At 40.0% G+C, this 22,230-nt stretch overlaps 1 protein-coding gene across 2 annotated transcripts in view; it reads right to left on the reverse strand.

The window, feature by feature from the left end:
- Nucleotides 1–5,586: 5,586 nt before the first annotated feature.
- Nucleotides 5,587–22,230, reverse strand: part of LOC124116148 (homeobox protein caupolican-like) — a 37,144-nt gene continuing 20,500 nt past the window's right edge. For both annotated transcript variants that reach the window (XM_048397537.1, XM_048397536.1), the window contains exons 3-5: nt 20,713–20,822; nt 18,138–18,484; nt 5,587–7,537 (exon numbers count right to left, since the gene is read on the reverse strand). In XM_048397537.1, the coding sequence (XP_048253494.1) occupies nt 6,939–7,537; nt 18,138–18,484; nt 20,713–20,822 (1,056 nt within the window). In that variant the 3' untranslated portion in view covers nt 5,587–6,938. The remainder of the gene's footprint in view (nt 7,538–18,137; nt 18,485–20,712; nt 20,823–22,230) is intronic.

Consider the following 22,230-nt stretch of genomic DNA (forward strand, 5'->3'; position numbering starts at 1 on the left):
TCGGACATTCTCCGTGTGACAATAAGGACTCGACCTTTACGTTTTCCGTGGCCTTTCAACAACGTCTAACCTGTTCCATACGACCTACCCCCAAAAGTGACCGCTCCACCCCAGCGTCATTCCCCCAACCCACAAAGGTCTCTGTGGTGTTCCCTCCATTCTCCCCACGGGCCATTATCCCGCGCATTACGTTTCAATCACAATATCAATTTAAGTCTCCCTAATAGGCTTACTTTGGTAACTCTATCTACCAAAGACATCTGTTTATAAAGCTTTTATCTCGCGGCCACAAGTGTAACGGCCATGCGACTACGAGGGGGGAACAATACGGCTAGGAATTAGACAACACTGTGGCTCTTCTGTGAAAAGAATTAATTAACTCTCTTTAAGAAAAGCGTAAGGTGAATCCGTGCGATTCCGAATGTGGCCCATTCCACTGTAGACAGGTTCGATTTCATCTGATTGATTGACAGTCCGGGGAAGAGTATTGTGAGAAATGTCCCATGAGCTTGTTTGACGAGGATTTCATGTGTAAGAGAATGCATCAAGTCTCATAACGTTATACTAAATCGGATGGACGAGAATTTAGAATGTTGTTAATCATTAATTAGTAATTCTGGGATTATTTACACCTTTCTCATGATCGATCCAATGCCTGAGTGGAAAGACACCCTCAGTGCGTATTTCCTTGGAGGCGTTGTCAATTTCATGCCACCACATGTTAATTTCATCAACATTTCTATTCTAGCCCTGGTTCCTTGGAAAGTGACATAACACATAGTCACATGTCAGTATATGCATATGTAGTTAATAGTCCTATCTGATTAATATTATCATGATATTTTGTCCATTTTCACCCCATGGTAGTTTTCGATATGATGATGGAATGCGAGTTGTTGATCAACAGTGGATATGTTTAAGGTTAATTATCGAAACGTGAAATATATTTAATAAAATTATAAGTAGATTATATTTTATATTATGATGAAATTGAGCGTATTGTGCTATAAATGAGCACAATTTGTGACTTGAAATTAAACAATAACCTTTAAAAGGATGTTAGGAATTACTTTGACTGATTGTATTATTGAGACGTGATATGAAATTCAATATTAACGCAGATGACACTTTTCAGATAAATGTAGCGAAAAAACCATTGGGAGATACATAGAAGCAAGTCTGGAGTTCTGGTCCTGTTAATCCGAACACCTCTACATTCGGGACAAATTACATGTGGCATCCCGTTCCACTTTCTGTAATTTTTCCGAATTAACGAGGTTCACGTGTGTATAGTTTACAGTAAAGTAACGACAAGACATGTCCGTGTATTAAATTCACATAAACCAGTTTACAGACATACCGAGGGAAAATCTTTGTAACAGTCAGTCTGTACGAATGTGTAAGACTTAAATCACATATAGAGAGCATCGTTATTCACCAGACGAAAACAATGTGAAATATGTTCGAATCAACTGTCGGTTTCACCTATAAACATTTCCAATTTGTCAGAGTACAAGGTCGTCAACAGCCCCTAGTAAAATATATTGAGTGTTTTTAGTATCCATTTTTTTAGTATCTTTCAAAGAATGCATTAATAACTCTTAAATATTACCGGTTTGGAAACGAACACGTGAAAACTTCTTCGGTGAGACGGTCAACTAACGAGCTATCACCCGTAACATTGAAAGACGAACACAACATGACATCTGGGAAATTACGTACTTTTTATTATTTGAAACGGTTGGTCATTTAGATCCTTGGAATAGTTTCTCCACAAAATCGAAATGCTCATATGACACGGGCTTCTAGATCAATGATTCAGTGAGTGAGTATTGTATTACGCCGCTTCCAGCAATGTTTCAGTAACATCTTGGTACGACACACTATAAATGTATGTATTGTATCCATTGGGAAATCGAGCGCGGGTCTTTGGCGTGACGAGCGAACAATTATACTACAAGGCTACCCTGCCGTCCCAGGAAGCGATTCAGATAACAGTGATAGTATGATATCACTAATGTTTGTTGAGTGAGTGAGTAAGTTTACGTCGCGTTTTACAATACTCCAGCCATACGTGTGATATGCCAAGAATAGGCTTCACACATTGTACCCTTGCTGGCAATGGAAGCCCAAGCGTAACAAGCGAAGGCTTAAACCACAGGGGTACACTGCCTTGCCGTTTATTTGTAAATCGAGGTAACGGAATTTACGGATAGAACGAACTATGAGGGTCCATGGAGGGATCAGTTCGTGATATCCGATATTCGATGTCACTATGGACAAAGACAGTTATTCATGGACTTCAGTAAAACGTTACCCATTTCAGATATTGTTTTGAACGTGAGTGAGTTGGGTTTAACGCTGCTTTTAACAGTATTCCAGTTATATCACGGCGTGTCAGCTTAATGTGGGAGGAAAGACCGAAGTGATGCAGGTCTCAGACGTTTACCACTTCGGTGAAACCCACGAGCACGGGTATTGTGCTGACAAACCTAGAAACATGATCGGGGCGAACCGGGATTCGAACCCACAATCATAGGTTTCTGGCGTGCCCAAGGGACGCAACTGCACAGCGAATCGCGGCGCCTTAGACCACTGGGCCACTCGTACCCCCTGTTTGGAAAGTAATCAGATGTGTGCAAATGAATGAGAAATGGGCTTTGTTTATTTCAACATGTGTATGTATTGAACTTTGTTCTCTTCATTATATGTCCTTCGAGGGTTGGCTGTTACCTACACAGACCGGTGGCATTGACATAGATTAACTTCAAAATAAGTATATATTAAGTTGTATATAATGCTATGAAAACCGACCACTATATATCAGTGGTACTGACAAACATAATCACATTGATACCCCTCCCTTCAACAACGTATACACTCCATCCCATTCTCGTGAAAACTGTGAGTAGAATTAAACAAGCTCACACTAGCTGCTTAAAAACCGTCCGTGCAATGTATCCCAATCGTGGTGAAATCCACATCCCTCACAATTTGATATCGGCGTGTGTGTAGTGCTGCAGCCCGGCCCGTGATAGTATATTGATTGCTATTTACAAGCTTATTGCATTCCAGGGATATTGTGGTTTATTTGCCTCTTTGATCTGGCCTGCTCTGCATTGTGTGTAGCATGTAGATAACACAAGACGTAGACCTCATTAGTGAGGAGTCACGTGGCTGCAAATACACGTGTTCATTCCCTTCCCATTTGTTTTGCCCATTTGTTGTCTTGATACTTACACACAAAAAGCGATATTGACAACTTGAAACAAACACGTTGAATGTGGGTGGGTTTGGCTCACGGATGCGGTACAAATTCGCTACATATTTCAACGAATTATAAGGTCATATAGTACATATGTCGTGTGCTGTATGCCGCGTACACCTGTATATCCCAAAGCTTCATGTAGTCACTCGGGTGATAGTAATGGAGTGTGTTGTCTATTGCTTGTTGATTTCAGCATGGTTCAAGTACATTTCATTAATCACACCAGCGTATGACAACCGTCTCCGTGTCCGCGATACGAAAAGATACACTTTGTAAATCAGATTGTATTTATGTATCAAAATTAGCAACACACGCTTTCTTTTTTGTCTCTCGTTAATTTGAAAACAGGCGTTTTGCTATTTGATATATTACACTTAAACATTATCGTGAAAAGTTGTAAGGGTGTTGTTTAAAGGTTTTCATGAAAAGAACAGGATTCATCCATCAACACAAGTTCCACACCATCACGTCCCTTTAAGGGTTTATTAGTCTCCATGTGAATACTAAATCATATGGGTTCACGAGTTGACGCGTATTGTGAAATACGTGCATAATCTGTTGCGAACTAGGTTGTTTACATAAATTTAATTGTCCTTAAATAAGCATAATTATGTCCTTAAACCGCCGCAGGGAATTAATTCATTAACATATAACCAGCTCGTGGTAAGCTGTTGTTAAAACAGTTGGCATTCTGTTGAAATAATGCAAAACACTCCAACTGAATATTTGCGCATTTGTTTCCAAGAATACGGATAATATTTGTCTCCTAGAATAACGCTCTTTCTCAACTTGGACGGTGGAGTTAATATACCTGAAATGGACACGCCGTCCAAGCAGATTGACAGGTGATGACTTGCGTGATTGACAGAGCAAATAATTAATCCATTGAATAAGTGCCGCAGCATCGCGGCTCTGTCTGAATGCTGGAATTGATCAATAAAGGAGAGGGTGTTTAAAGATTGTCCGTTGATGTGACTGACAGGTCTCCTTAATAAATGAAATCAACAACTTTGTGTTTAACAAAGGCTCTGGCCACTTGGAAAGGATTAAATTCGGGGATCGTAAGCACACACATTTTACAGGACATTGAACTGGTCTTTAGCATCACCCCAACAGACGGATAATGAAGTGACTGCATCTCCATGTCGGGGTTTATAGACACCGTCTTCTATGAAGGAACTGTGACGAGACCGTTGAGACTGAAAGCGGATTTGAGGGGAATCTTCTAAACGGTACCGGGGCCATTTTAGGAATTTTATCAGAAGTCAAGAGAAATTTGGTACTACCCTGCTCCGAAATGTCGAATAGAAGACTAAAATTAAGTGGAAAGACAAATTGTTCAGTCTCTTTGGCTGTAACCAAAAACGCGTGCGGGTTTAAGTAACTCGCCCTTCTGAGTTGTGTATGAGTGGGATAAGTGAGGGCATTAACCTTATGGAGTGGTGCCAGAGAGGTGCGAGAGCGCCTCATTCTTCTCCGTCTCATGGCGTATGCAAAACATTGCAGTCAATGATCCCTAAAGGACACATTGCTTCTTCATGTTCCGAATTATACCTGCGTACTTGCATTTCAAAGTAGGCAGATAATGGCAAATCTTCACCTGCTCATGGTGCTAATATAAGGCTTTGTTCATAGAAAATGTACAAAAATATTTCAAGTAAGATGATATTAGTTTAAATAACCTACACGTGTGTTTTTATGTGATTGCTCTACAAATACTATTTGCCGACGCGGTTAACATGAAAATGTTGAGCTTATGATTTATATGTGCATTGAAAACCATGACTTCAATGACATTTTAGACTTCAAAATGACCTAGTTATGTTGTACAGGGCGCACTAATAAGAAACCCCCTTGATGTATATACACATGTCATGACGTCACTTAGGTTCATGCTATATATGCTTCATGAATTGAAGTTAGCATCACTTTTGACCCCTGTACCCGTTGATTGAGTCAGTTTGGTTCAACGCCTTTTGGACTGTATTTCGGTCTCATCACGGCGTGGAAGGGAAACCTGAAGTTATGTGAATCTGAAACGTTTACCACTTTGGTGAAACCGACTAGCACAGCTATGTCTGACAAACCTTGAAACATAATCAGGGTGAACCAGGATTCGAATATTCAATCGTTAGTTCCTGGCACGCCAACGGGACGCAACTCTGTGCAGCGAATTGCGGCGTTTTAGGCGACTGGGTCACATTGCCCCCGAACACATGCCCTGAATACCTGACGACAATACGTATCAAATTTAAATAACTTCAACTTAAGTTTGTTTAGAGGCAAATTTTTAAAAAAACAACAGTGAACACAGAAGATAACAAGAAAGGTTTATTTATGTAGCTCTGATTAACATATTGACAGAGCCGAGATAGACTGTGTATATGAAGACGTAACTTGCGATAATAAATGTTCGATAAAGTCCCCCTCATTTCCCCGATGGTACATTAAATACATAGCACTACAGGATGAAATGATCTATATAGAATACCTACAGCCGTCAAATGTACATGAAAAATTTACAAATTTAAATAAATAAATCAAACACTTTTGAAATTGACAAACAGCATGATATTAAGCTGAATTCAAACTACAAATATAAATAGATTCTAACTGTCGAGGTATAGCAATAATGAGAAGTGATTGTTTCACAAGCTTTGTTAAAAGTGGAAATTACGTTTTTTTATTCTTTAAAGTGGATTTTTCAGACTTCTGTTAACGCAGACATCTATTTCAGAATTTAATCATGTTTTGTTTCATACAAATGTTGTTACATTATTATGCTGAAATTCAATGTTTATGATGCATTACATAAGAAAATTCAATAAACACTACAGCTCTCATGCCACTTGCGATGCTACAAATCAAAACACGTGTTTTTTACGATGAAGAAAAAGTTTTCTGTTCATATATTGATTAAACTACTATTTTTTATATGATTATGACATTTCACTCTGTTAATCATAATTTAACTTATGTCTTACTTGTCAAAATAATTAACCGTGTGTCATTTTAAAGACACGTTTCGCTGTTTACTGTAAATGCATCTCATACAAACAGTCATCCAACGTACCCAACTGCATCAGTTAGGCAAATAAAATTACAAAACAAAACGCATTTGCCTTCTACAACTTTCAAAACCACGTTAAAAGCATGGTTGAATCCTACCGTCAACAAGTACACTAAGAAAACATTCACAAATTGTGCAATTGAAACATTTATACACAATGACCATAAAACAGCAATACTGTCAATATTGCAAAGTGTGATGCACACTGATTATCGACCCTTTGGTCAAGGGCAATGTAAGTTTATCAACGGTGTCATTGCGATGAAGCTGAATAAGTCAAACTATGCCTGGTACAATAAACACAATAACAAGGCTTTTCCTTAGGTGGTCATTAAACTTGAAATGCAAACCTGATTGAAGATAAATCTTTTTTTTAAAATCTGTTTATCAATTATCGGCAACAAACACCTTGTGACATCTAGCCCTTGAAACTGTTCCTTTAAGTGTGATCCTCGTCAGCTTTCATTCATTCTTTCGTTTCGTTTCGTTACGCCTGTCCAGAATTTAGGTGCAAATAAAGGGAGATAACTCCTCCTAGGTGACTGAGGTACACAGAGTTGCGTAGCGTTGATAAGAAGCACTGAAGAGTGACATAAACTTTCAGTCGAGCGATAATTTGGAATTAGCACAGAATGAAGAAAGTTGTGAGTATGCCAAACCACTAGCGCTCATATTAGCAGAAAGGCCGCCGAGAGAGGGACCCAGACTTGCTGGCCCAGAGTTCTTGTGCCCGCCGAGACTGAGTGAACTTCCGGTGTAGGGGGCGCTGGTGGAGAGAGCGCTCTCCCACGGTTGACTAGCTGAAGGTAGAGGGGCCTTGTCCTCCATTACACGAGAGGATTCTGGGAAGGGACGCATGCCCACCCCGTTAAGATACGAATTGTCCGATGTTGCCACTCGCGCCAAAGACCAAATCTTTGGTCGGAGTCCATTTTGTTCACCATTGTGTCCTACGTCAGCAAAACTGCAGTTGACGTCACTTAAACCTGAATCATTGCTGTTGGAGCAGAGAGAGTCGGGGCGTTTGTGTTCGTGGGGGGAGGGGCCGTTCACTACGTTCATTTGCCCCGGGGGTGAAGCTACCGAGAGATGAGTTGTCTCCCCTAGTGGTCTGTCAATCACAGCCTTATCAGCCTCGCTCTGGAAATGTGGGGTTTGACTGACGTTGTCAAAGCCTGCCAGAGGGTCTTTGCTCATGTCTGGAAAATAAATAAGACACGTTTTATGTTGGGGGCATGTAAAACACAGACATTAAGTTTATCTAAAAAACACGAGGTATATCTATGTACACATTTACATATATAACGTTTAAGTTAAACACACATGTAATACCCTTTTAAAACAACGTGTTAGATAAGTAGCTAGTTTTATTCTTCTAAAGTGTAACGAGATGCTTATCAAATTTCTCCATGTCTCGAATTCAGCAAAATATACTAAAAAAAAACATGAATACACGCTGGTCGCATATTTGAAAGGAAATTAATATTTAGGGATTGGGGAAACTAATCATAAACAGATAAGCCTATGCAACGCTAACGACCAAATAATCTAAGAGAGTTATTTGTAGAAACAGGTTTCCTGGCTAATTCACATTATCTAAATCTGCTAAAACTCCACCACACTGCGTTTTGTCCGTATTTCACGCCAATGCACTCAACTCGTTATCAACATCGTATAAATGAGTCTAGTTTAAGGCAAAAAAATGAGTCAAAGAACAGCGTTTTATCAAATTAAATCTTGCGTTGTGTTGCCACATTAACACCTACTGGTGAAACTTTTGCAAATCAATAAACAAAAGTGTAAGCAAATGCGTTATGGATTTCATATCTTGACGGGGAATTCGTTCATTATAGACAAAACGCGATATGAGGTCTGTAGTCCAACGGCATTGCGTACGCTCCTTATCTACCGATCTCTGTTATCGCAGAGGCCATGCTCGCTGGCTGTCATTCCCAAGCAAAATAGCTGTATTCATTTGCACTTTGACTTTCAGGACGATATTTCCATTGTAAAATTGTCATTCTATGTCAGAAAAGGGAGCTTCGGTTTAATAGTGTGTGAAAATCAGATTTCGAATCTCTCAGAAACAATTACTGCGCAAAACACAGGGGACACACTACTCCTCTTCGTCCATTTAGAGCAGGTCCCAAAGGGATACCCCTTTTCTAACAGAATTGATCCCTCAGCGACTCCCGTTTCCTCCGTTTGCCAGCGCTCTGGCCCCAAGATCCCCTCCCGTTGATAAATCCCGTAAAAAGTGTTGATGAGAAATGACTACACTTTCAAACACGGGATCATAGGCTAGGAATCAATGGTATCACCGAAATGGAGCTTGGACGCTTTATATTGTCAATGTAAATACCCAGTGTCTTAATGACCATGCCTCAAAATAATTGTGATGAGTCGAATGGGTCAACCGTTCGCTCAACACATTAAAAGCTCGTGGAACCGCGAGGTAATGGCTACCTCCTCTATACCATTTCCATACAGATTCATTTAAAAAAATCTTTTTCAGAAATTTATTACTTTTGACGTGCAAACAAAACTGGCTGGTTTCAGGCGCGTGATTGTCTATGCGTGGTCGACGGTGGATGATCTTCCCGAATGAAAGCTGTTGTGAATTTTACGAGCGATAACATCACTTGAAAAAGTGTGGCTTTGAATATTGTTATGGCTCTGGTTGTGTCTCCGGTATCATCATCATCATCATCATCATCATCATCATCATCATCATCATCATTCACCCCCACTATCATAGCTATTATACTGCACATTTTATTTCTTGTTACAATATAGTTATCGACGTTGAAACGTGGTATGCATCCAAAGATGACTGACTATATATAATCTCTCACAACATGTTTAGTTTTCGGAAATCCACTTTGTCGGTTGTCTCGAACATCGGATAACTCGAACTTTCCGCCACGTCCCCACGAGTTCGACACAACGACCGTACTATATATACACTATGTACCCATAAGTATTCACTATTTATCTCAGGCTATGGTCAAGACATTCACAACATGTAGCTTAAAACCCGTGTCTCTTATTCACTGTTGTACTTAACTTATCCTGAAATACATTCTCCGTTTATTTATTGCTCTCTTAACTAATTAGCAAGATTGTAGAAAAAAACACAAACACCGATGCTTGTTTAATCAAATGAGCAATGGAAAGCCACAAGTCAAAATAATTCCATATTTTACCCTAACAATAACAATCCGATGACAGAGAAATATTGAAAGGAATATCTCATAATATTTCTCGTATTTTCCGCCATATTCCGAATGACAGAGGCGGAGGCATTTATTTGGGGCAGCTCCCCCCGGGGCACTCTGCGGGGTAATTAATGAGGGGGAGGGGATGGGATGACGCCAGCAGCACGGAGATGTATGAGGCGGGGACGGGCCCCTGAATGTTGCTGGCTTATCTCCCACAGGTATTTTACCTGTCAGCGGACTTCCTACGCCAGACTGGCGGCACACAACATGAGGAAAAGCAGGGTACAAATTATATCTCTTATTTCTACATCTTCATCCTCATCTGCTGTGTTGTCTCAGTGGCTGTGCATCTCACCCGCAGACATTCCATGTCCATTCCACCCAGCCTCTGGTATACCTGTATCCCAACTCAATACTATCAGGATCACCAACTCATATCGACACTCAATTGTCTCTTGAATACCCATACCCACCACCCCAAAAGGAAATAATTAAGAAAATATAAAAAAAGAACCCATAAATTCTGAAGTCTCTAAAGTCTCCACATCACCAGATGATGAAAGGCACCCCCTGTTTAATTCTCTTTCCTTAAAACATAAATTATTTTGAAAGCCTTATCACAGAAATATTTAGTCTACTTATTTTAAAATGATGAACAAGGTAACATAGAAGTAATCTGCTATCATGTATACAACTTAAAATGAATCTGAAGTACTTATTACAGATAACCCGAGGTCATAACGTAATATTTTGTATTGATATTGTTGGTATCCTGGCTTCTTATGTATCTGATTATATAGTTTATAGAATATGGTCCCTGTTTCTACTTGGAATGTTTGCGCAAAAATAACTTGTATTCGAAACTCCCAATCTCTCGCTTATCCACATTAGAACACACACACACCCCCCCCACCCCCCACCCCCCCCACCCCCCCCCCCCCCCACACACACTACCACACACACTTCACGCTCTCACCCAAACTAAACCCCCTCCTCAACCTCTACTTCACCCCGTCGAACCCCTTCCACACCCTTATCTTCAATCCAACAAAGCCCCTCCCATCATTATCATTATTGCCTTTGACAACTCTAGATGAAGATTATCTCCATCATCATCACCAAGTCAACGACCTGCGAGGAATGCGAGCCTTGTATGTTTCGAGTGACATAAGCATTTAAAGTCCCGAGTGTCTAGTGGCTTGTTTTATATTATAACCCACATGTTATCATCAATTACACTTCTTCTCACTTTTCGTCAACTGTTAGAGAGACGACCCTAAAATATGAAACGTCAACGCCAGAAAATAACCAGTCTCGATTTCCTACCGAAACAGTTCCAGAGGGCATAAAAGGCAAAGTAGGGGGAAAAAAATATGATTGGATCGATGAAAATCAGTGATGACACCAGGTGTTTGCATGTTCAACCACCGCCAGATTCACTGATATTCTCCCCACTGCCTTATTCACTGATATTCTCCCCACTGCCTTATTCACTCATATTCTCCCCACTGCCTTATTCACTCATATTCTCCCCACTGCCTTATTCACTCATATTCTCCCCACCGCCATATTCACTCATATTCTCCCCACCGCCTTATTCACTCATATTCTCCCCACTGCCTTATTCACTCATATTCTCCCCACTGCTTTATTCACTCATATTCTCCCCACCGCCATATTCACTCATATTCTCCCCACCGCCTTATTCACTCATTTTCTCCCCACTGCCTTATTCACTCATATTCTCCCCACTGCCTTATTCACTCATATTCTCCCCACCGCCATATTCACTCATATTCTCCCTACTGCCTTATTCACTCATATTCTTCCCACTGCCTTATTCACTCATATTCTTCCCACTGCTTTATTCACTCATATTCTCCCCACTGCCTTATTCACTCATATTCTCCCCATTGCCTTATTCACTCATATTCTCCCCACCGCCATATTCACTCATATTCTTCCCACTGCTTTATTCACTCATATTCTTCCCACCGCCTTATTCACTCATATTCTTCCCACCGCCTTATTCACTCATATTCTCCCCACCGCCATATTCACTCATATTCTTCCCACCGCCTTATTCACTCATATTCTCCCCACTGCCTTATTCACTCATATTCTCCCCACCGCCATATTCACTCATATTCTTCCCACTGCTATATTCACTCATATTCTTCCCACTGCCTTATTCACTCATAATCTTCCCACTGCTTTATTCACTCATATTCTCCCCACTGCTTATTCACTCATATTCTCCCCATTGCCTTATTCACTCATATTCTTCCCACTGCCTTATTCACTCATATTCTTCCCACTGCCTTATTCACTCATATTCTTCCCACTGCTTTATTCACTCATATTCTTCCCACTGCTTTATTCACTCATATTCTTCCCACTGCATCTTCACTCATATTCTCCCCATTGCCTTATTCACTCATATTCTTCCCACTGCTTTATTCACTCATATTCTCCCCACCGCCATATTCACTCATATTCTCCCTACTGCCTTATTCACTCATATTCTTCCCACTGCCTTATTCACTCATATTCTTCCAACTGCTTTATTCACTCATATTCTCCCCACTGCTTATTCACTCATATTCTCCCCACTGCCTTATTCACTCATATTCTCCCCACCGCCATATTAACTCATATTCTTCCCACTGCTATATTCACTCATATTCTTCCCACTGCCTTATTCACTCATATTCTTCCCACTGCCTTATTCACTCATATTCTTCCCACTGCCTTATTCACTCATATTCTTCCCACTGCTTTATTCACTCATATTCTTCCAACTGCTTTATTCACTCATATTCTCCCCACTGCTTATTCACTCATATTCTTCCCACTGCCTTATTCACTCATATTCTTCCCACTGCTTTATTCACTCATATTCTTCCCACTGCTTTATTCACTCATATTCTTCCCACTGCATCTTCACTCATATTCTCCCCATTGCCTTATTCACTCATATTCTTCCCACTGCTTTATTCACTCATATTCTCCCCACCGCCATATTCACTCATATTCTCCCTACTGCCTTATTCACTCATATTCTTCCCACTGCCTTATTCACTCATATTCTTCCAACTGCTTTATTCACTCATATTCTCCCCACTGCTTATTCACTCATATTCTCCCCATTGCCTTATTCACTCATATTCTCCCCACCTACATATTCACTCATATACTCCCCACCGCCATATTCACTCATATTCTCCCCACCTTCATATTCACTCATACCCCCCCCCCCCCCCCCCCCCCAACCTCATATTCACACGAATTCCCCTCACAGACAGGTAACATGTTGACTTTGTGCTGCTGTAGTGCATTGTGTATTATGAAAGACTGTATTGTACACTGACCGATGGCCTAAAAACCGAAATAAACACGATTTGATGTCATATTCTCACTTGCACCTGAGCACACACCCCACACCCCTGACCCCTGACCAAACCCATCTCCACTATGTCTCCCCAGCCCACCTTCGCAGCCCGAATTCCTAACCACTACCTGTTACCCTCGCTTCTCAACACGATTTATGCGTGGCGTAATCAAGTAGAAATTTCTACTTCCAGTCGCGTGGAGTCGGCAATAACGACATAATGATGCTATTATACCTGGCACTGCAGGCGAGAATTAAAACTGAAACAGCTCACTGTTATTTTTTAAAGTTATATTTAAATTATAATACTGGTATTAACTATTAAGAAAGAAGGAGGTTGCATTATTAGCATTTGTGGCAATATCAACTTATCATCCAAACAACATTAGCACGTTTATGTATGAGTCAGAATTTAATAATTCTGTAATCATATCGAAATATAATTGAACGTGAACTACACCCCCCCCCCCCCCCCCCCCCCCCTCTCCCGCCCCCCTTAACAGTTGTAACATTATACATATTACATTAGCTAAGCATTAGATTCAACTTTCAATACACCACAGGCTTCTCGGCCTGTTTGTGACGACTACATGGCGACATCAACACTATTCGGCCCTTACTTCGAAAGAATAACATTCTATATGGCTTTGAAAATGAAATATATACGTTGGAAATATGGACCTAATGTTAAACTAAAATCAACCCGTCTCTGGCCGATATCACCACACACACATCACTTGCATCCACGACGTCCGGTGTCAAAACCAAAATATTCGTTAAATTAAGTAGTATTCTCATAACCTTGCGGGCAAACCAGTGATTGAAAGCATGAACAGAGTCCTATACAGTCGGGGCAACATGACCTGCCATGACCTGAGTCACAGAGCCTTATCGCGGATTCAGTTTAGTCATGATATACTGGCGGCCTATACTGGGAGCCTATACTGACCTGGAGTTTATAACAATTAACTATAAAGTATATCCTTTTTAGTATGACTGTTTTAGTATCACAGCACTGTTCAAGTATGAGAACACTGTTTAAGTATGACGCTGTTAGAGTATGACAACACTATTTGAGTATGATAACAGTGTTTAATTACGAAAACACTCGCACCTGAACCGCAGACAATGCAGAAGCATGTCCTTTACAAACATGAATTATTTATGTCAGTTTCATTACATTCTGTGACAAGAGTTGTAGACACATATTACAGAACCGAGACTCTAAAACGTCTACTTGATATGAAACTGACAAATTCGCCATTAAATGTCCTTATAAAGTTTTGTGTAACGAAACCCATGGCACATCACTGTGACAGAGATGAGCCTTAGGCAACCAGACTGTCCGGGGAGAACGAGAATCTCGGACTTCTCGAGAAAAGACAATGCAGCTAGGGCAGGTCTGATTACCTCTTTGAACATCCTCGATTGTCCAGGGTACGAAACCTCCATGCTGTCATGTCAAATACCCTGGGCCCATTCGCTACCTAGCTTTTCAGTCGGATTCACATATGACGTAAAATAGCAGTCTTATCATTTCAAACTTATTAATAACCGAGTTGGAGAAGATGCTATGACAGCGAATGTGTCCGTGGTATTTATCAGAACACAATGTCGCTGGTGTCCCCACTAAAACAACTGCTCGCTTTGGTCTGCCAGGAGTGATTACGTAAATAGTGAGTTGCAATTTTAAACTCTGCACCTTTGTGGGAACCAACTTCGAACTTATCGGTTGTGACAAGCTAACACTTTTCCTACCACGCTAATGAATAATGATGTCGAAACACTTACTTTTCTTCATGTACTGTTTACACAGTGCATGTTATCGAAATTGGTTAACCTATCATGTATGGGTACACTAGTCACACCCAGACCCTAGAGAAAAAAATAAAAACAGTCCAACTCAAGCCAAGATTCTGGTCTTCCTTTGGATCTTAATGGGTTTTATAGTTTATTGATATATATTTTTACATTAGATAACTTTTTCTCTTTTTTTTGGGGGGGGGGGGGGGGGGGGGGGGGGGGATTCCCGCACAGGATTCCCGCCACGAATAAAAGTCCCTATCTTATGATGTCAACCACTGGATTGTCTGGTCCACCCTCGCTTGTTTACAAACCGTCGTCATATAGTATGAATTTTGATGCGTGCGACGTTAAACAACGGCTCAACAAACAAAAATGTATGTTATAAAAATACCTCATTGCCGCTCGCTGACTTGGTTGATGCATGTCATTGATCCCAATTGCGTGGATCGATGCTCATGATATCAATCACTGGATTGTCTGGTCCAGACTCGATTATTTACAGACCGCCGTCATATAGCTGGAATATTGCTGAGTGCGGCGTTAAACAGCAAACAAACAAACAAAACCTAATTGCCTAAAAGACTATTAATGTTGCCGTGTAAACAAATCCATTTAATGGTCATTTATAAGACTTAGACAGGGGAACCTAAGGCTATTTTCACACGCCTTTCACCACAAAAAGTCTTTCGGGGTGTTGCGTTATATTTGTGTTTGAGTATATGATCAATTTTCCAGATTAAGCAACCTTTATCAATCACTGACAGTTTAAGGATGGTACCACCCGAAGCCATTTTGGCGTGACTTATGTCACGTGCTTAGAAATCTGTCAATCAATCACGTGACGTATTATAGATTTCCCGCGACACCGTAACATACACTTCGACCGGATAAGCGTCAATTAGTGGACACTAACTTGTCATTGACTAATGAGCGTCACATAAGTGACAGTATACCCTTAACGGGTTCCCACGAGAGTGAGTGAGTGAGTATGGCAATATTCCAGCAATATCACATGGGGAACACCAGAAATGGGCTTCATACATTGTACCCAGGAGGGGAATCGAACCCGGTTCCTCTGTGTGACGAGCGAACGTTTCTACCATTTCACCCAACAGCCCTCCCACGATAGATTAAAGTATTCACTTTATATTTACAGATACAGTTGGTTTTTTTTAAATAAATAAATGTGTTAGTTTCTTTAGAGCATGTATCCAAATTTCACGGAAAGACATCTTTTGTTTACAACTAAACTTTTCAATCAAGGTTTCACTATCAAATGCCTGTTTAAATCCTTCAAGAAATTTTATGATAGACGTTCAGATAAATTTACTAACATGACATGCTTGTCAACATGATGCACGATATTATCTTATGCTATGACCCTTAAATGGAGCTTTCACACCTTCTTACACACTGGCACTTAATGTTGTAGAGAATATTATGTGAGTGGCAGGTGACCGGTAGAGCAGGACACATTTTACCCTTTTCGCGAACACCTGGTGCCTCCACTGATTCCCAGTGTCCCACTCTGGACATGTTCATCACTTCTTTTACGGGCAATGGAATATGTTTTAGCAGATTTACATCCAAGTGAAGCTTGAAAACCATATGTCTATGCTATAGTTGAGTGACCACCTACCCACGACCCTCACCATCATTGCATCATCGGCATGGGGTGACAATGTGACTGCGGATCTATTATGTATTCTATTCGTACACACACACACACACACACACACACACTAACACACACACACACACTAACACACACACACACACACACACACACACATACACACACACTAACACACACACATACACACACACTAACACACACACACACTAACAACACACACACACTAACAACATACACACACTAACACACACACTAACACACACTAACACACACACACACTAACACACACACACCACAGACAAGGTGTCACAGTCATGTCGCATTGTTGCAAATTACAGGCCTGGGTCGCTTAGTAGACAGAGCGTTCGCGCGTCACCCCGAAGAACAGGGTTCGATCCCCTAACATAAGGATCGACGTTTGAAGTCCAGTCTTGCTGTACCCAACCTTAATTGGGAGCACGATTGGCCCAGCCGTCTACAGAGTCCCAGAGTCCCCTTAACGTGCCATGATCATATGGTCGTGGGTTCGAATCCCAGATTCATGATCCATCTTTGGTTTGTCCACGTTCAATGTTATTACAAAATGTGGTAGATAAATAACACCTGCATCAGTTCTGTCTCCCCCCCCCCCCCCCCCCCCCACACACACACACACATTAAGCTGCAAGCTGTGATATAACCCAAATACTGCTTAGAGCGGCGTAAAACAATACTCACTTTCTGACCAATCCGCAATAGGGATGGCATATTGTTAATAACGGCGTAAAAGTGGAAAATTCTGGATATAGCGGGTATCAACCCGAAGGACGTTTTTCATATTTTCAAGCACCTGTTCATCTGACCCAGACCTGATGTTTTACCGGCCGTGACAGAACTGTATCATTGCTGACATTTGAAAAGGGAACAGTCTCTTTCTCGACCAATTCTTTTGCCATTTGACATAAATTCCTCCAATCCCAATCAAAACCCTCTAACGATTATTTCAACGTTCAGCTGAACACTATTCCTGAAATGCCTATTGCTATATGGCAGTGTAATATTTTGTTAAACAATTATTGCAACTGTATTACATTGATTCTGTTGAGATTCAGTAGAAGTTCATTGCATTTTATTTGGACTTTGTTGTTGTCAGGAATGTAGTACTATTCAATGTAAGCATTGGTGAGGAAGTTGTTCTATTTAGATGCTCGATTATCTGTAAACTTCCGGAATAGCATGGACGGATGTCAAGCGTTATAGAAACATGTGGAATATTCTGTGATGTTCTAGTGACCCTGGACTGGTCAAGCACTGTGTGGAAAGTGTTGAAAGCTGGTTAGTCTACATACGTGGAGCGGCTGCGCGCCTGTCTCATCTCACATTTCATCTCACTTTACATCAAGACCAGCTTTCTTGTAAAGATCACTTATCAACTCGGATTCTCAGTCCAGGGCTATCTCGGAAACTTTACCACTCTTGCGGTGAGGTGATTGTTATTCTTGTCATTGTCATTTCCACTGCTCTTACATTTTATACTGCCATTGAATATTGTAATACCACTCTATTGTGTACTGCCATTGTATTTGCTGTGCAATAATTTGAATTGATTTATAAACCTAGTTAATTTTGTAATATAAGTGTTGAGTGAAAACCATTTGTTTGTTTGTTGGTTTCCACAAAATTCTTTTACGTACATATTTCGGGGTTAGCATATTGTTTCAATTTGGGAATCGATTCGTAACACAATTCACAAACATTAGTCATACCTATAGTTTCTTTAGCTTCATCCTTATCATCTTTGTCATTGTCTTCATCTTTGTCTACATCGTCATCATCGCTGTCGTGACATTTGTCATCGTCGTCCCCGTCGCCCGACCTGTTCCGGGGAGACCACGTCATTTTATTTTCCTTCTTTAGCCTCCTCCTGGCGTTGGCAAACCACGTGGACACTTGGGTCAAGGTCATCTTTGTGATGATGGCCAACATGATCTTCTCTCCCTTTGTGGGATATGGGTTCTTTTTATGTTCATACAGCCATGCTTTGAGGGTGTTCGTATTTTCCCTTGTTGCGTTTTTGCGCCGTGCTGCACTGTTCAGGTCCATTGTTCCGTATCTGAAAGTAATGTATGAACATTGGCTGATTGTAGTGCAATGGTAAAATATTTGAAAAAGTGGCAAATTCAGGATTTTTAAAGTTCAGAGGGATGGTGGATGGGGTGGAGTGTTCAGATCCATTGTTCCGTATCTGAAAGTAATGCATGAATATTGACTGATTGATTTGGGGGACATCGGGGGGGACATCGGGTACTTTGAATTACTAATATTTCAAAAGATAAGACAAGCGTCCATCAGTTCAGATTCATTTGTCAAGGGTGGCATACTCCACTGTATATTTCAACTGATGGTCGTGATTTCATAACTAAACGTCGGAGAAATTAATCAAAACTGCCAAACAGCAGGTCAATCGGTTGCACAAAGTAATCTCAGCGCTGAGACAATGTAACTCCTATACGTTAACATAGACTAACAATAGTCCTGGCATTAATGTTGTTCTGTGCAAGTAGGCCCAACTGGAGACTTGGTGGGTGGATACTTGTTCTTGCTATAGAGAGATGAGCTGTCCTAAACAGAATATTTAATGTCATGTTCTGTCTACATGCAATGCTATTGCAATGACAGAAATAAAAAAATAATGTAAATTAAAATAAGATGGAGTGGGACAGGCGGTAACCAAATGCTTACATAAAAAACTAACATTTTGAAAATGCTAGAAATCTAAGAAATTTTGAAAAAAAATAAAATGCTAAAGTACTGAAAAGGCAGAAAAAATATTTGTTAATCCATCTCGCCCACGCACATGAATATGTTTATTACTTTTATCTATAAGAAGCTATAACGGAATTTGCTTTTAGAGAATGTCACATGTCAATGGCATTTGAAGACCTGTCAATTTCTGTCATTTAAGGCCTCTTCAATCTGTCACGAGGACGTTTAACAAACGCAAGTGTATTAATCATATAGCGCGTAGTTCAGTCACACCTCGGTTGAGTGGAGGTACAGACGGTTTGTTTGAAATCGAATTATCGTGCCACGTATTTCTTATCAGAGAATACCGCTGTACACCTCCGTGTCTGGTCAACCCACTTCCCCCTCAAGCATCGGGTTGGTGAGGCAACAACCTATCCCCGGGGGTGCAGGGTCACCCACGTAACTGAAGTTCCACGTCCTTAGGGTCATTGTATTTTTGCACTTTTTGTATGAAATATACAACTGTATATTTCATGCTACTGGTATTGTCCGGTTTTCAATCACGTGGCACCATTTGGGTGTTGATCACAACAGGTAATATCTATACCTATGCAACTGGGAAATATATCAAGACTGCGTTCCTATGTAAGTATGGATGTGGTGTCAGAGACGAGACAATTTTTGTATCAAACAAATGCGATTTAAATGATAATAAATATTCATTTAGAAGAAATATCTTCTACTTAAAGACGTCGTATTCTAGAAGCGGCAATACAACAATAGTGCGCACATAGTTTAATATTAAAACAAGGGTTGTCCTTATATACTCATTTAGGGGAAGTTATTAAATTGGTTATTAATATGTGAAATTAACCTGGCAAAAACTCATGAACACCAAATAAGCAGCATGTACTCTCTTAATTTCGCATTGCATGTAAATCAATGAATGTGAAAACGCTTTCAAATAAGAAATACGCATTATGGATTGTTAAACAAATATACAAGCACGCATTGCCGGAGCAATGTATGTCAAACAACTTATAAAAATCTAATATTATTAGAACGTAATTTAACCGCCCTACAGAAAACTTTACATATATATGTCACAACATTCAAGGGATTTACTGATCATATACAATAGATATAAACTGCCGGGGATAGAAAGTATACACTTGAAAATTGTATATCAAAACGTTCCTATAGGCTTGACACGCCCCACAACACTGCAAATTTAAGTTTCAAAACACAACTTTAAAAAACCCGTATCAAATACATCACCATCGAGTAGCTATTTCTTTTTGTTTCATGTTCAGCCACCACCAAACATGGATGTATACCTTCTTTTATGTAATTAGCATCAGGACAATTATTTGTTTAAATTTTAGAGAGGAGAGAAGTGCATGTGTATTATGTAGTATAAGATTTCAAAGACTATATGTTAGTCTAACTTTCTTTTCCCCGGCAGTTTATATTCCATATACGTTGTGGGAGAACGAATAGCTTCTATACTTTTTGATAGAAGCAGACAGTAATTAAAAGTTTAAAAGCTAGCGTTTTCACAATATGTTAATGTTCCTTTGCGAATGCACTTACGCGTTGCCATAAGGGTAGGCCGACACTGTGGGGTCATACGGATAGCAGGCGGTGGGCTGGCTTATCCCACGCCAGGTCTCGCCAGGTTCTTTGATGTCGTAATGAGTATTCTGTAAACATAAACAATCACAATAAGGTCTCAGTAAACATCAACAAACATGATAACAACATGTGATGCAGACAGAGGGACGAGCACGGCGAAATGAAGACAGCATGTGGGGGATTAGACTTCAAAGACGCAACACTGAATCTGTGAAGATTTCATATGTGTTTAATTGTATTACTTATCTCTGATCTATTTAACTTTAAAATAAAAATTACCAGTAATCCATTTTGAAAGGTTGATACATGTTATAGAGACAGAAATTGGTTATTGGCTGTGATGGGAGAAATGTTCATCATTTCGAACCTATGTTCATTGCTCTCCCTGTGTCTACAGGCTATATTACACTGTGTTCTTTGTAAAATGTGACAATGGCATGCTTTATATGCTTAATCATAATTTTCTGATATGTTTCAAACTACAAAATGGTTCATTTTCAAAGGTGTAGTTCATACGTAATTTATACATCTGATGATCGATTTGATTCTATTACCTTTTGCGTTTTATTAACACGTGAATTCGAAATTGATTGAAATGGACATAATGTATTCGTTCCAAAACCACCCAATTGTAAACAATAGACCATGCATCGTGTGATTAGTTCGAAACACAATTAAACACGAGTTCAGTATTATATATTTTGAAATACATCATGCAAACAAAACATCATATATCACGTTTCTCTCCATGTCTCTAATCCCTTTTTTGAAATTAACATCTTGTGAAAGATGAAAGGCGCCGCATGTAACTATCAATCACACAATTGATATCGGACAGGAGATACGAACGGTCACTTTTCATTATTTGTTCTTCTGTCCATCCACCTATCTGTCACTCCCCCTCAGCGTCTCGGTGAGATCAAAAGAAAGAGGAAATTTCATCCGTAAAGTGAAATTAATCACATGAAATCGACAAGCGTTTATTACAATCAATCAAGTTGCTTCTATTGTCATTTCGTAAACCGCCATGCAATTTCATTTCGGTCTGTATGCGTAAACAACAAAGAAATAATTGTTTATTCGTTTGAATTTATTTTTTCAAAATATCAGTTTCATATAAGACATCGTTATTCCCCCATGCCGCCATTATTTCTCTGACCGTCGTTTTTTTTAAACGTAAATGTATTTGTCGTAGTACTGACCGGTTAGTCGCATTTGACAATAGCTTTGTCTATTTCACAGTAAAAGATCTGTTTCATATTATCAAACGGTGTACACCTCCTTAATCGGGACACTGAATATAAAACGTCAACGCCAGAGAATAACTTGTCTCGAGTATCCGACGAAACGGTTCATTGCGATTAAAACGCAAAATAGCGGTGAAAAGTATATGAGTGGATTACTATAAATCAGTGAACACCAGGTGTTCGCGAAAACGGTGAAAGCGTGCACCCTATTAAACAAATCATTTATTCT

Source organism: Haliotis rufescens, unplaced genomic scaffold (assembly GCF_023055435.1).
Source record: "Haliotis rufescens isolate VD_foot unplaced genomic scaffold, xgHalRufe1.0.p SCAF_17, whole genome shotgun sequence".
NCBI lineage: Eukaryota > Metazoa > Mollusca > Gastropoda > Lepetellida > Haliotidae > Haliotis > Haliotis rufescens.